Genomic DNA, 13320 nt, shown 5'->3' with positions numbered 1-13320 from the left:
GCGGGATCGTCTGAGACCAGCTACCCGGACAGCTGATGAAACTGTGGGTTTGCACAACCGAAGAATTTCTGCACAAACTGTCAGAAACCATCTCAGGGAAGCTCATCTTCATGCTTGTCGTCCTCACTGGGGTCTTGACCTGACTGCAGTTCGGCGTCGTAACCGACTTCAGTGGGAAAATACTGGCCTTTGGTGGCCACTGGAATGCTGGAGAGGATGAATCCACGTTTCAATTGTACTGGACATATGGCAGACTGTGTATGGCGTCGTGTGGGTGAGTGGTATGGCGTCGTGTGGGTGAGTGGTATGGCATCGTGTGGGTGAGTGGTTTGACGTCGTGTGGGTGAGTGGTATCGCGTTGTGTGGGTGAGTGGTATGGCGTCGTGTGGGTGAGTGGTTTGGCGTCGTGTGGGTGAGTGGTATGGCGTCGTGTGGGTGAGTGGTATGGCGTCGTGTGGGTGAGTGGTATGGCGTCGTGTGGGTGAGTGGTATGGCGTCGTGTGGGTGAGTGGTATGGCGTGGTGGGTGAGTGGTATGGCGTCGTGTGGGTGAGTTGTATGGCGTCGTGTGGGTGAGTGGTTTGGCGTTGTGTGGGTGAGTGGTTTGCTGATGTCAATGTTGTGAACAGAGTGCTCCTTGGTGGCAGTGGGGTTATGGTATGGGCATAAACTATGGCCAACAAACACAATGGCATTTTATCGATTGCAATTTGAATGCACAGAGATACCGGGACGAGATCCTGGGGCCCGTTGTCGTGCCATTCATCCACCTCATGTTTCAGCATGTTAATTCACAGCCCCATGTCTCAAGGATCTGTACACAATACCTGGAAGCTGAAAATGTCCCAGTTCTTCCATGGCCTGCATACTCACCAGACATGTCACCCATTGAGCATGTTTGGGATGCTCTGGATCGACGAGTACGACAGTGTGTTCCATTTCCTGCCAATATCCAGCAACTTCACACAGCCATTGAAGAGGCTTTTACAAGCATTTCGCTACACTCGCATTAACATCTGCTAACCATGTGTATGTGACAAATAAAATTTGATTTGATTTTATTTGAGGAGTGGGACAACATTCCACAATCAACATCCTGATCAACTCTATGCGAAGGAGATGTGTCGCTCTGCATGAGGCAAATGGTAGTCACACCAGATACTGACTGGTTTTCTGATCCACACCCCTACCTTTTATTTAAGCTATCTGTGACCAACAGATGCATATCTGTATTCCTACTCATGTGAAATCCATAGATCAAGTCGAATGAATTAATTTAAATAGATTGATATCCTAATATGAACTGTAAACTCAGTAAATTCTTAGAGTTTGTTGCGGGTTACATTTTTATATTTTGGTTCAGTGTATTATTTTTTTTTAATTGTTAATGTGAAGGTCAAAGATCACATCTTTGCATTCAATGCTTTCCTTATTATTATTATTATTATTATTATTATTAATAACGAGAGTTAAGACTACATGTGGAAAAGTGATCTGTATTGGAGTCACATGTGGCAAACAAAACAAAAACACAAACCTAATTTTTTTTTTTAAATCTAAAACATACAGTCACAACAAATTACGAATATATGACCAAAAAATATACATACAAATATTTACAAACTATTGAGGTTGTACATCAACGCATACAACAACAAAAAACACATATTACAAAGTAAATTGCATTTCCAAACGGGCTGGTTCAAGGCTTTGGGAAATTCTGGCAACATATGGCACGATAAAATACAATGTGCATCTGAAAAGGCACCCATTTTATTTATAGTATCCTATTCTAACTATAGTACACTACTTTGGACCAAGTGCACAAAAAAAATACTAATAATAATAAATAATAATATATATATTATTATTATTTTTATTTTTTTTGTGCACTTGGTCCAAAGTAGTGTACTATATAGTTAAAATGGGATATCATTGGGGACATAGCCGTAAATGTCATTTCTGATGATAATGTTCCTCGATAGTGTCAACATATGAACATTCCACTAGAGGGTCTTCCTGTACTGTATCGGACCGAATTCAAATAATTTCAGAAAGGAAAGGCATGTTAATTGGCCTAGTGAGGAAGGACACAGGAAACACGGCCTTCGTCCCAAATGGCACCCTATTCCCTACTTAGTACACTACTTTTGACCAGGCACATGGTTTCTGGGCTGAGGTTTCAATTCATGGAGGGATAGAAGGATGTGCACCCTTCCTCATCAGTGTTATCTGTGGCTCTGAATATGGTTGACAGAGAAACAGAGAGGACACACGCTTTACAGTTGAACCCTCGACCTTCACCAAGTTTATATGACCCTTATATGGCTACATTAGAGATTCTGAGAAGAAATCTTTCTCTTGAGTCCTTGGATATATTAATGGAATGTTCCTCAAATGTTCTTTTTCTGTTTGAGTTCTAGAACATATTAATGGAATTTTCCTCAAAATGTTATTTTTCTTTCTGAGTTCTAGAACAAAAGTCAGAATGAACACCAGCGTAACTTTGGTTGTTGCTGGTCTGCTCCCCACACCCTGAAATTGCTCTGTTACTTGAGGAAAATGTGCTTATTGTTGCATTTCTCTTCAATCTGTTTGCACCCGTGAAATAGATAGTGTGAGTAATTTAGACTGCGTATACAAAATAGTTCAGAACCACTTTGACATAGAATGTGTGCTATAAACAGATTCTAGAACATAAAACCATCCCAGTCATATTTGTGGGTGTATCAGTCTACATGGAACAAAAAAACGTTGCATTATTTTGTGATCATTTCAAAAATATACTATAGTTTGCTTTGACGTTAAAGAATATGTGTGAGACCTCAAGGCCAGCTTATGAAAATAAGTGAAACATTAAAGTTGATAGTGTTGAACAAACTATTAAAATATTATAACATATAAAACAATGCAGTAGCATCTCTTTCAAAAAAGGAAATGAATGTCAAAGAAATGGATGTATAATCCCACTGGGAAGACAGCGGTTGTTTCCACGTCATTTCAATGTAATTACATTGAACCAACGTGGAATAGACATCTGTGCCCAGTGGGATTCCTGTTTACTCCAAGCTGTGAAACACAAAAAAAACAAATCATCAAATAGATGGATTTCTTTCTTCTATATCATTCATGAAGGTATATCTCTTGCTGGTTTGATTCATTCATGAAGGTATATCTCTTGCTGGTTTGATTCATTCATGAAGGTATATCTCTTGCTGGTTTGATTCATTCATGAAGGTATATCTCTTGCTGGTTTGATTCATTCATGAAGGTATATCTCTTGCTGGTTTGATTCATTCATGAAGGTATATCTCTTGCTGGTTTGATTCATTCATGAAGGTATATCTCTCTTGCTGGTTTGATTCATTCATGAAGGTATTTCTCTTGCTGGTTTGATTCAATTGTTGATCTCAAGACACTGTTGTTTGTCTCTGTAAGCACCAATTAGACTCATCCCTCTCCTTCAGATCAGCCAATCAGAAGGCCTCACACTGACAGTCTAGCCCAATCAGACGGTCTCATACAGCAGCATCCCGCTGAAGATGGTGAGGGGTTCTGAGGAGTGGGCTAGTTTCCCGGTGACCAGGTCGATACAGACGGTATCTCCCGCCTTCATAGGGAGGATGATGTTGAAAACAGCCAGGGCTCCGGGCGTGTGTCTGGCCTCCGCCATGGGTTTCTCCAGTCCCTCTGGTTGGTAGCCTGCAGAGTCCCCACGCGCCACTCCGTAGTTAGACTTAGATAGGACAGCCTCAATCTTCACATTCTTATGGCCTGTCAGGGTAGCGCTGAAGAAATATTTACCACTCACTGGGGCTGTGAAGTAACCTGGGGAGACAGAGACATATATACATAATATGACATTTGTAATGTCTTTATTGTTTTCAAACTTCTGTATGTGTAATGTTTACTGTTAATTTTTATTGTTTATTTCACTTTATATATTCACTTTATATATTATCTACCTCACTTGCTTTGGCAATGTTAACACATGTTTCCCATGCCAATAAAGCCCTTGAATTGAATTGAATTGATATATACATGTACAACTCCACTCCTGTTAATGCCCAAACACACACCTGTGCCTGGGTTATAGACATCCTTCTCATTGACAAAGATCTTGTTGAAGACTATCGTTCCAGCCCTGGCCTGAGGGCGGGTCAGAGCTGCTGAGAAGGACAGACGAGGAACGTGGGAGTCTGATCCTGCTGGACCTGGTATCAGGGGAGAGAGGTGTGTTTACTGGTATCAGGGGAGCTGGTATCAGGGGGAGAACTGGTATCAGGGGAGAGGTGTGTTTACTGGTATCAGGGGAGAGAGGTGTGTTTACTGGTATCAGGGGAGAGAGGTGTGTTTACTGGTACAGGGGAGAGAGGTGTGTTTACTGGTATCAGGGGAGAGAGGTGTGTTTACTGGTATCAGGGGAGAGGTGTGTTTACCGGTATCAGGGGAGAGAGGTGTGTTTACTGGTGTGTTTATCAGGGGAGAGAGGTGTGTTTACTGGTATGTTTTTACTGGTATCAGGGGAGAGAGGTGTGTTTACCGGTATCAGGGAGAGAGGTGTGTTTACTGGTATCAGGGGAGAGAGGTGTGTTTACTGGTATCAGGGGGAGCTGGTATCAGGGGAGAGAGGTGTGTTTACTGGTATCAGGGGGAGAGAGGTGTGTTTACTGGTAGGGGAGAGAGGTGTGTTTACTGGTATCAGGGGAGAGAGGTGTGTTTACTGGTATCAGGGGAGAGAGGTGTGTTTACTGGTATCAGGGGGAGATGGTACAGGGGAGAGAGGTGTGTTTACTGGTATCAGGGGAGAGAGGTGTGTTTACTGGTATCAGGGGAGAGAGGTGTGTTTACTGGTATCAGGGGAGAGAGGTGTGTTTACTGGTATCAGGGGAGAGAGGTGTGTTTACATACAGCACAGTACAGTACATGCAGTACATACAGCACAGTACATAATGTACATACAGTGCAGTACATACAGCACAGTACAGTACAGTACAGTACATGCAGTACAGTACATACAGTACATACCGCACAGTACATACAGTACAGTACATAGAGTACATACAGTACAGTACATACAGTACAGTATATACCGCACAGTACATACAGTACAGTACAGTACATACAGTACATGCCGCACAGTACATACAGTACAGTACATACCACACAGTACATGCAGCACAGTACATACAGTACATACAGTACATGAAGTACATACAGTACATGGAGTACATACAGTACATACAGTACATACAGTACATACAGTACATACACTACAGTACATACAGCACAGTACATACAGTACAGTATAGTATAGTACATACAGTACAGTATAGTACATACAGTATAGTATAGTACATACAGTACAGTATAGTACATACAGTATAGTACATGCAGTATAGTACATACAGTATAGTATAGTACATACAGTACAGTATAGTACATACAGTACAGTATAGTACATACAGTGTAGTACATGCAGTATATTACATACAGTATAGTACATGCAGTATAGTACATACAGTATAGTATAGTACATACAGTTCAGTATAGTATAGTACATACAGTATAGTATAGTACATACAGTACAGTATAGTACATACAGTACAGTATAGTACATACAGTATAGTATAGTACATACAGTACAGTATAGTACATACAGTATAGTATAGTACATACAGTATAGTACATACAGTATAGTACATACAGTATAGTACATACAGTATAGTACATACAGTATAGTATAGTACATACAGTACAGTATAGTATAGTACATACAGTATAGTATAGTACATACAGTACAGTATAGTATAGTACATGCAGTATAGTACATACAGTGTAGTACATGCAGTATAGTACATACAGTGTAGTACATGCAGTATAGTACATACAGTATAGTCAATGCAGTATAGTACAGAGTATAAACATGAAACGCTAACGAACATAAATGGTGTAATTCAGGATTGGTGTGGGATTCAACAGAGGGCAGATGAGAGAGTATTCACTCAGATCAATGTTAACATTATTGATGAATAGATACATTATAACATACCTTCTTCACCTCTCAGACCTGGGATGAAAGATGAAAAGAAAAATATTAAATAACACAACACTGATTTAGGGCTCTATTCAATCCGCATGGCAGAAGGTTCAGCTCTACTGTGTTAATGAAATTTAGCGGCAAACCCTCCTGCTTTAGTGAAGACTGCATTCATGGTAAAGGCTGTATATTCCGGCTCAATATGCTGCGATACAGATTGAATAGAGATCACTTTAGTTCATTTCAGAATTAAATTAATAGTAATGTCATGGTTATCATACCAGAGAGAAAATAAAACCCTGCACTCTGTACTTGTCAGTATCACAAGTGTTTACTGAGACCTTGCAGCCTTCCCCAGAGCTTCTGTATCACTTTGTGATGATCCAATGTGTGTTTTTGTTTTACCTGGAGGTCCCAGGGGCCCCTCTTTGCCAGGTTTGCCTTGGGGCCCTTCTCTTCCTTGGGGTCCCTTTGGCCCGGGGAGTCCAGAGTAGCCCCTCTCTCCTCTCGGACCGGGCAGACCAGGGGAACCTTACACATGGAAGAAAGGGTGGACAGCTGACGCAAGCACACACATTTTCTCCTCGAAAATGTACCTTTTTTCTAGTTTTGTTGTTGATATTTGAATACAAAATAAGTATTTGTAAACAGCACTGTACAGGTAATGCCTTGATATTCAATACAACCATCAAGAAATCCTTCCAGAAAACAGAACAGCTAGAAGATAGAAGCACTCGTTACTAAGTTATGAGTCTACTTTAGTGAGATAAACCACATGCTTAGAAAACTATTGAGCAAGACACGCCACTGACCCACCACAGACACACCACAGACCACCACAGACCACCACCGACATACCACAGACCACCACAGACACACCACAGACCACCACGGACCACCACAGACCACCACGGACCACCACAGACCACCACAGACACACCACAGTCCAGGGTCCAAGGACAAGATACTCTCTGCTCCAAATAGTCTAGTCAGCAAGATCCACACCAGAGCAGAAAGTTGAGGAGGACAGTTAAAAACTACCAGACACATAATGGGTTTATTTCTGGTCCGTCCCGTTCGTCCTGACCTCGACCATCAACCTCCCTAATGATATCTCTAACTTCTGCATTCTTGAAATGGGGCTTGGGCATTCTCATACGTACACTATATATACAAAGAAAGCATGTGGACACAACCTAAAAATCGTCTGTCTTTTGTTGCAACACTGATTACCGAGTTCCAAACTGCCTCTGGAAGCAACGTCAACACAAGAACTGTTCGTCAGGAGCTTCATGAAATGGGTTTCCATGGCCGAGCAGCCGCAAAAGCCTAAGATCACCATAGACAATGCCAAGCGTTGGCTGGAGTGGTGTGAAGCTCGCCGCCATTGGACTCTGGAGCAGTGGAAACGCATTCTCTGGAGTGATGAATCACGCTTTACCATCTGGCAGTCCGACGGATGAATCTGGGTTTGGCAGATGCCAGGAGAACGCTACCTGCCAGAATGCATAGTGCCAACTGTAAAGTTTGGTGGAGGAGGAATGATGGTCTTAGGCTGTTTTTCATGTTTGGGGCTAGGCCCCTTAGTCCCAGTGAAGGGAAATCTTAACACTACAGCATACAATGACATTCTAGATGATTTTGTGCTTCTAACTTTATGGAAACAGTTTGGTGAAGGCTCTTTCCTTGTTTCAGTTTGACAATGCCCCCATGCAAGCGAGGTCCATACAGAAATGGTTTGTCGAGATAAGCATGGAAAAATGTGACTGGCCTGCACTGACCTCAAACCCATCGAAAACCTTGGGATGAATTGGAACGTTGACTGTGAGCCAGGCCTAATCGCCCAACATCAGTGCCCGACCTCACTAATGCTCTTGTGGCTGAATGGAAGCAAGTCCCCGCAGCAATGTTCCAACATCTAGTGGAAAGCCTTCCCAGAAGAGTGCAGGCTGTTATAGCAGCAATGTTCCAACATCTAGTGGAAAGCCTTCGCAGAAGAGTGCAGGCTGTTATAGCAGCAATGTTCCAACATCTAGTGGAAAAATTTCCCAGAAGAGTAGAGGCTGTTATAGCAGCAATGTTCCAACATCTAGTGGAAAGCCTTGCCAGAAGAGTAGAGGCTGTTATAGCAGCAATGTTCCAACATCTAGTGGAAAGCCTTCCCAGAAGACTGGAGGCTGTTATAGCAGCAATGTTCCAACATCTAGTGGAAAGCCTTCCCAGAAGACTGGAGGCTGTTATAGCAGCAACGTTCCAACATCTAGTGGAAAGCCTTCCCAAAAGACTGGAGGCTGTGATAGCAGCAAAGGGGGGGACCTACTCCTTATTAATGCTCATGATTTTGGAATGAGATGTTTGGCGATACTTTTAATCATGTAGTGTATCTTAGACGTGCACTTAACTTCACTCTTAAAGTCCAAATCAACTGAAATAGTATATAGGATGCACTTTATTGTCCCTCCCTGAGGAGAAAATTGTCATCAACTCAATGACTTGGCTAGTTACTAAAAGGTCATTTTGCCCAACAATTTGGCACATTGCACTTCACCTCCCTTTAGTACACTCACCAACAAAGTCCTGTTGTTTAAAGCTGTGGAACTCCTCGAGGACGTTGAGGACAGAGGTGTTGAGCCTGTTGATGTCAGAGTGAACGTCTGGAAGCTGGACGTGCTGGATGTTGTCGATGGACTCGTCGTGGAAGATGACCGTAGAGTTGAGCGTGTTGACACAGTTCCACAGCCCTGACACGTGTCTGTTCAGCCCCTCCTTGATAATAATAATAAAAAAGTATTATACTCAACATCAGCCTTTCAAGAATTTCAAGGACAAAACACAAATGTTTAAAAAGAAAACAGATTTAAAAAAGTTCCTTAAAAAGAGATTCAGGCCTCCCGGGTGGTGCAGTGGTTAAGGGTGCTGTACTACAGCGCCAGCTGTGCCACCAGAGACTTTGGGTTCGCGCCCAGGCTCTGTCGTAACCGGCCGCGACCGGGAGTTCCGTGGGGCGATGCACAATTGGCCTAGGGTTAGGGAGGGTTTGGCCGGTATAGGGAAATCCTTGTCTCATCGCGCACCAGCGACTCCTGTGGCGGGCCGGGTGCAATGCGCGCTAACTAAGGTCGCCAGGTGCACGGTGTTTCCTCCAACACATTGGTGCGGCTGGCTTCCGGGTTGGATGCGCGCTGTGTTAAGAAGCAGTCCGGCTTGGTTGGGTTATGTATCGGAGGACGCATGACTTTCAACCTTCGTCTCTCCCGAGCCCGTACGGGAGTTGTAGCAATGAAACAAGATAGTAACTACTAACAATTGGATACCACGAAATTGTGGAAAAGGGGTCAAATTTAAAAAAAAGATTCAGTACCTTGATCTTGGCCAGGCTGTTGGAGACACCATCCAGCCGGCCACAGACGTCCTCCATCTTGGAAAGCCTCTTGTCCAGCCCGTCCCCGGACCGCCAACACTCCCCAATCTCCGTCACGTATTGACTGGTGATGGTCTTTATCTCACGACCCAGGTCAGTGAAGCGCCCCCTGGTGTCCTTGACGTGCTCGTCCAGCTCTGTCTGCACGTGGTCCAACTTGGGGAAGGAGAGGTTGACAAGTGACTCATTACAATACAATACAGAACTGTGAAATATAACTGTGCAATATAAAATGGATTTGCAGTATACAGGAACCATGTACAGTGCATTTGGAAAGTATTCAGACCCCTTGACTTTTTTTTCCCACATTTTGTTACGTTGCAGCCTTATTCTAAAAGGGATGAATTTGTCAATCTACACACAATACCACGTCATGACAAAGCAAGAACAGTTTTTTCGATTTTTTGCAACAAAAAAAAAGACATGTAAATATGACATTTAAATAAGTATTCAGACCCTTTAATCAGCACTTTGTTGAAGCACCTTTGGCAGCGATTACAGCCTCAAGTCTTCTTGGGTATGACGCTACAAGCTTGGCAAGCCTGTATTTGGGGAGTTTCTCCCATTCTTCTCTGCAGAGGGCTCTATTTTAACAAACCTAACGTAGTGGTCAGTCTAAGGGCTATATTTTAACAAACCTAACGTAGTGGTCAGTCTAAGGGATCTAATAATTTAACAAACCTAACACAATGGGAAATCTAAGCGCTGGCAGTAGTATTGTAGGTCCCTGTGTGTGTCAGAAATATTTCTGCTATATTCACAGCTGTATGAGTGCAATAGCTGGTGGTAGTCTGAATGGGCGGAGATAATAATCATGTAAATATTTTGTCCCATGTTTTATGAGTTGGAATAAAAGATCCCAGAAATGTTCCAACCCCACAAAAAAGCTTATTTCTCTCCAATTTTGTGCACAAATGTGTTTACATCCCTGTTAGTGAGCATTTCCCTTTTGCCAAGATAATCCATCCACCTGACAGGTGTGGCATATCAAGAAACTGACTAAACAGCATGATCATTACACACTGGTACCGTGTGCTGTGGACATTAGGACATTAAAATGCTCTTTACCTGACTTGCTTTTCAAAGATGGCTAGAAATGTACACGTTTTGCGCCCTTGTAGGAAGCAACCAATCCCACATTATTAACTAGAAATTACCTATAAACAAAATGTGCACAGGTGGCTACATGAAGCTCTCGCTTTGATGACAAAACAAGTGCATATACTCACTACCGCTCATGCTGTAAACACAGTCCAGTTCAAAGTGAACGGCACAGATCCATATATGGCCATGGCTATTTGCATATAGGCCTACTGCAGCTCTGATTGGTTATGGCGCACCTACTGGCCTGAGTCGTGCATGTCAATGCAATAGACTCCTACTCCAATGCAAAATAACCACCAGTCAGGAGGATCCAGACAGCCCAAGAGGTATGCTTAGCTACGCAGATAAATAGACATATATTTTACCTAGAAATAAGCATAATGATTATGGCTCTAGACTGCAGGAAAGCGCTATTTTCAGGTGTTTGAATTATTATTAATTTTTTTATTCAACTTCCGGACAGGGGGCCAAGCACCCCTCCCAGACCACCCCCAGCCATTCTCACGTACTTTGTGCACCCTCAGATGTTTTGGGGTGAATGACACCCGTGGTTGAGATTACATTAAAAGTACATGGTGCAAATGATCAATGCTGTTTGAGATTCTGCTCGGATTATAACAGCAATTGTGAAAATCTCCACAGACCTGCGACCCTTTGCACGCTTTCTTCAACATGCAAGCTACAACCAGCTACATTTTACCCTGAGTCTCTCTCTAGTTGAGTCTCTCTCTAGTTGAGTCTCTCTCTAGTTGAGTCTCTCTCTAGTTGAGTCTCTCTAGTTGAGTCTCTCTCTAGTTGAGTCTCTCTCTAGTTGAGTCTCTCTCTAGTTGAGTCTCTCTCTAGTTGAGTCTCTCTCTAGTTGAGTCTCTCTCTAGTTGAGTCTCTCTCTAGTTGAGTCTCTCTCTAGTTGAGTCTCTCTCTAGTTGAGTCTCTCTCTAGTTGAGTCTCTCTAGTTGAGTCTCTCTCTAGTTGAGTCTCTCTCTAGTTGAGTCTCTCTCTAGTTGAGTCTCTCTAGTTGAGTCTCTCTAGTTGAGTCTCTAGTTGAGTCTCTCTCTAGTTGAGTCTCTCTAGTTGAGTCTCTCTAGTTGAGTCTCTCTCTAGTTGAGTCTCTCTCTAGTTGAGTCTCTAGTTGAGTCTCTCTCTAGTTGAGTCTCTCTCTAGTTGAGTCTCTCTAGTTGAGTCTCTCTCTAGTTGAGTCTCTCTCTAGTTGAGTCTCTCTCTAGTTGAGTCTCTCTAGTTGAGTCTCTCTCTAGTTGAGTCTCTCTCTAGTTGAGTCTCTCTCTAGTTGAGTCTCTCTAGTTGAGTCTCTCTCTAGTTGAGTCTCTCTCTAGTTGAGTCTCTCTCTAGTTGAGTCTCTCTAGTTGAGTCTCTAGTTGAGTCTCTCTCTAGTTGAGTCTCTCTCTAGTTGAGTCTCTCTCTAGTTGAGTTTCTCTAGTTGAGTCTCTCTCTAGTTGAGTCTCTCTCTAGTTGAGTCTCTCTCTAGTTGAGTCTCTCTAGTTGATTCTCTCTAGTTGAGTCTCTCTCTAGTTGAGTCTCTCTCTAGTTGAGTCTCTCTAGTTGAGTCTCTCTCTAGTTGAGTCTCTCTCTAGTTGAGTCTCTCTAGTTGAGTCTCTCTAGTTGAGTCTCTCTCTAGTTGAGTCTCTCTCTAGTTGAGTCTCTCTCTAGTTGAGTCTCTCTCTAGTTGAGTCTCTCTCTAGTTGAGTCTCTCTAGTTGAGTCTCTCTCTAGTTGAGTCTCTCTCTAGTTGAGTCTCTCTCTAGTCATGGCTTTAAAAGGTTTTTAAATCAAAGAATCGATTTTGCTGTGAGTTCAAGGCTTCTTTTGACGCGGTGATATAGATCCATCTGATTGGCCAGCGGTATGCCTATAGCTGCACTTGATTTGCTCTCTGGGTTTGCAGACTTCTACCTTCAGACATATGAAATGGTTCAAAATGAGAACACTTTGTCTTCCTGAATCAAATACACATACAGTATCACCAACAGCACACAAAAAAAATAGCTTTAACATTATTGTTTATTACAGACATTTTGGGGGATCGACTGGTTGGTTACCATTGCCCAGTGGCCTATATGTATTGTCTATTTGTAGTTGAACCCTAGGTTGAATTAGAACAACTGCTGTTGATGACTTTGCTATTTTTTTTAAATGATAGAGTATGGTACATTTCATTTGCTTTGTTAAACCTACCCTCTGGAATGACTTCGATAGCAACTGTGAAACTATTTAGCTATTAAGAGATCTCGCAATAATCATTCGCACGATAGCACATTGGTAGCAGTCAGTGACAAATATCAATCCCTAAGAATGGTGGGCTTGGTTAAAACACAGGAAGGGAGACCAAAGACCAGCTGTAGATAGATCAACTCTCCAGTAATGAGGTGCTGTACATAGATCAACTCTCCAGTAGGAGGTGCTGTAGATAGATCAACTCTCCAGTAATGAGGTGCTGTAGATACATCAACTCTCCAGTAGGAGGTGCTGTAGATAGATCAACTCTCCAGTAGGAGGTGCTGTAGACAGATCAACTCTCCAGTAGGAGGTGCTGTAGATACATCAACTCTCCAGTAGGAGGTGCTGTAGTTAGATCAACTCTCCAGTAGGAGGTGCTGTAGACAGATCAACTCTCCAGTAATGAGGTGCTGTAGATAGATCAACTCTCCAGTAGGAGGTGCTGTAGATAGATCAACTCTCCAGTAATGAGGTGCTGTACATAGATCAACTCTCCAGTAGGAGGTGCTGTAGATAGATCAACTC

The 13320-nt window shown here is 42.7% G+C and overlaps 1 protein-coding gene across 2 annotated transcripts in view; it reads right to left on the bottom strand.

The window, feature by feature from the left end:
• Positions 1-1479: 1479 nt before the first annotated feature.
• Positions 1480-13320, bottom strand: part of emilin1a (elastin microfibril interfacer 1a) — a 54281-nt gene continuing 42440 nt past the window's right edge. For both annotated transcript variants that reach the window (XM_042321408.1, XM_042321407.1), the window contains 6 exons: positions 9401-9616; positions 8607-8805; positions 6445-6570; positions 6052-6069; positions 4079-4213; positions 1480-3827 (listed from right to left, as the gene is read on the bottom strand). In XM_042321408.1, coding sequence (XP_042177342.1) covers positions 3508-3827; positions 4079-4213; positions 6052-6069; positions 6445-6570; positions 8607-8805; positions 9401-9616 — 1014 coding nt within the window. In that variant the 3' untranslated portion in view covers positions 1480-3507. The remainder of the gene's footprint in view (positions 3828-4078; positions 4214-6051; positions 6070-6444; positions 6571-8606; positions 8806-9400; positions 9617-13320) is intronic.

This window comes from Oncorhynchus tshawytscha, linkage group LG05 (genome assembly GCF_018296145.1).
Source record: "Oncorhynchus tshawytscha isolate Ot180627B linkage group LG05, Otsh_v2.0, whole genome shotgun sequence".
Taxonomy (NCBI): domain Eukaryota; kingdom Metazoa; phylum Chordata; class Actinopteri; order Salmoniformes; family Salmonidae; genus Oncorhynchus; species Oncorhynchus tshawytscha.
This window is presented reverse-complemented; position numbering and strand designations above follow the sequence as displayed.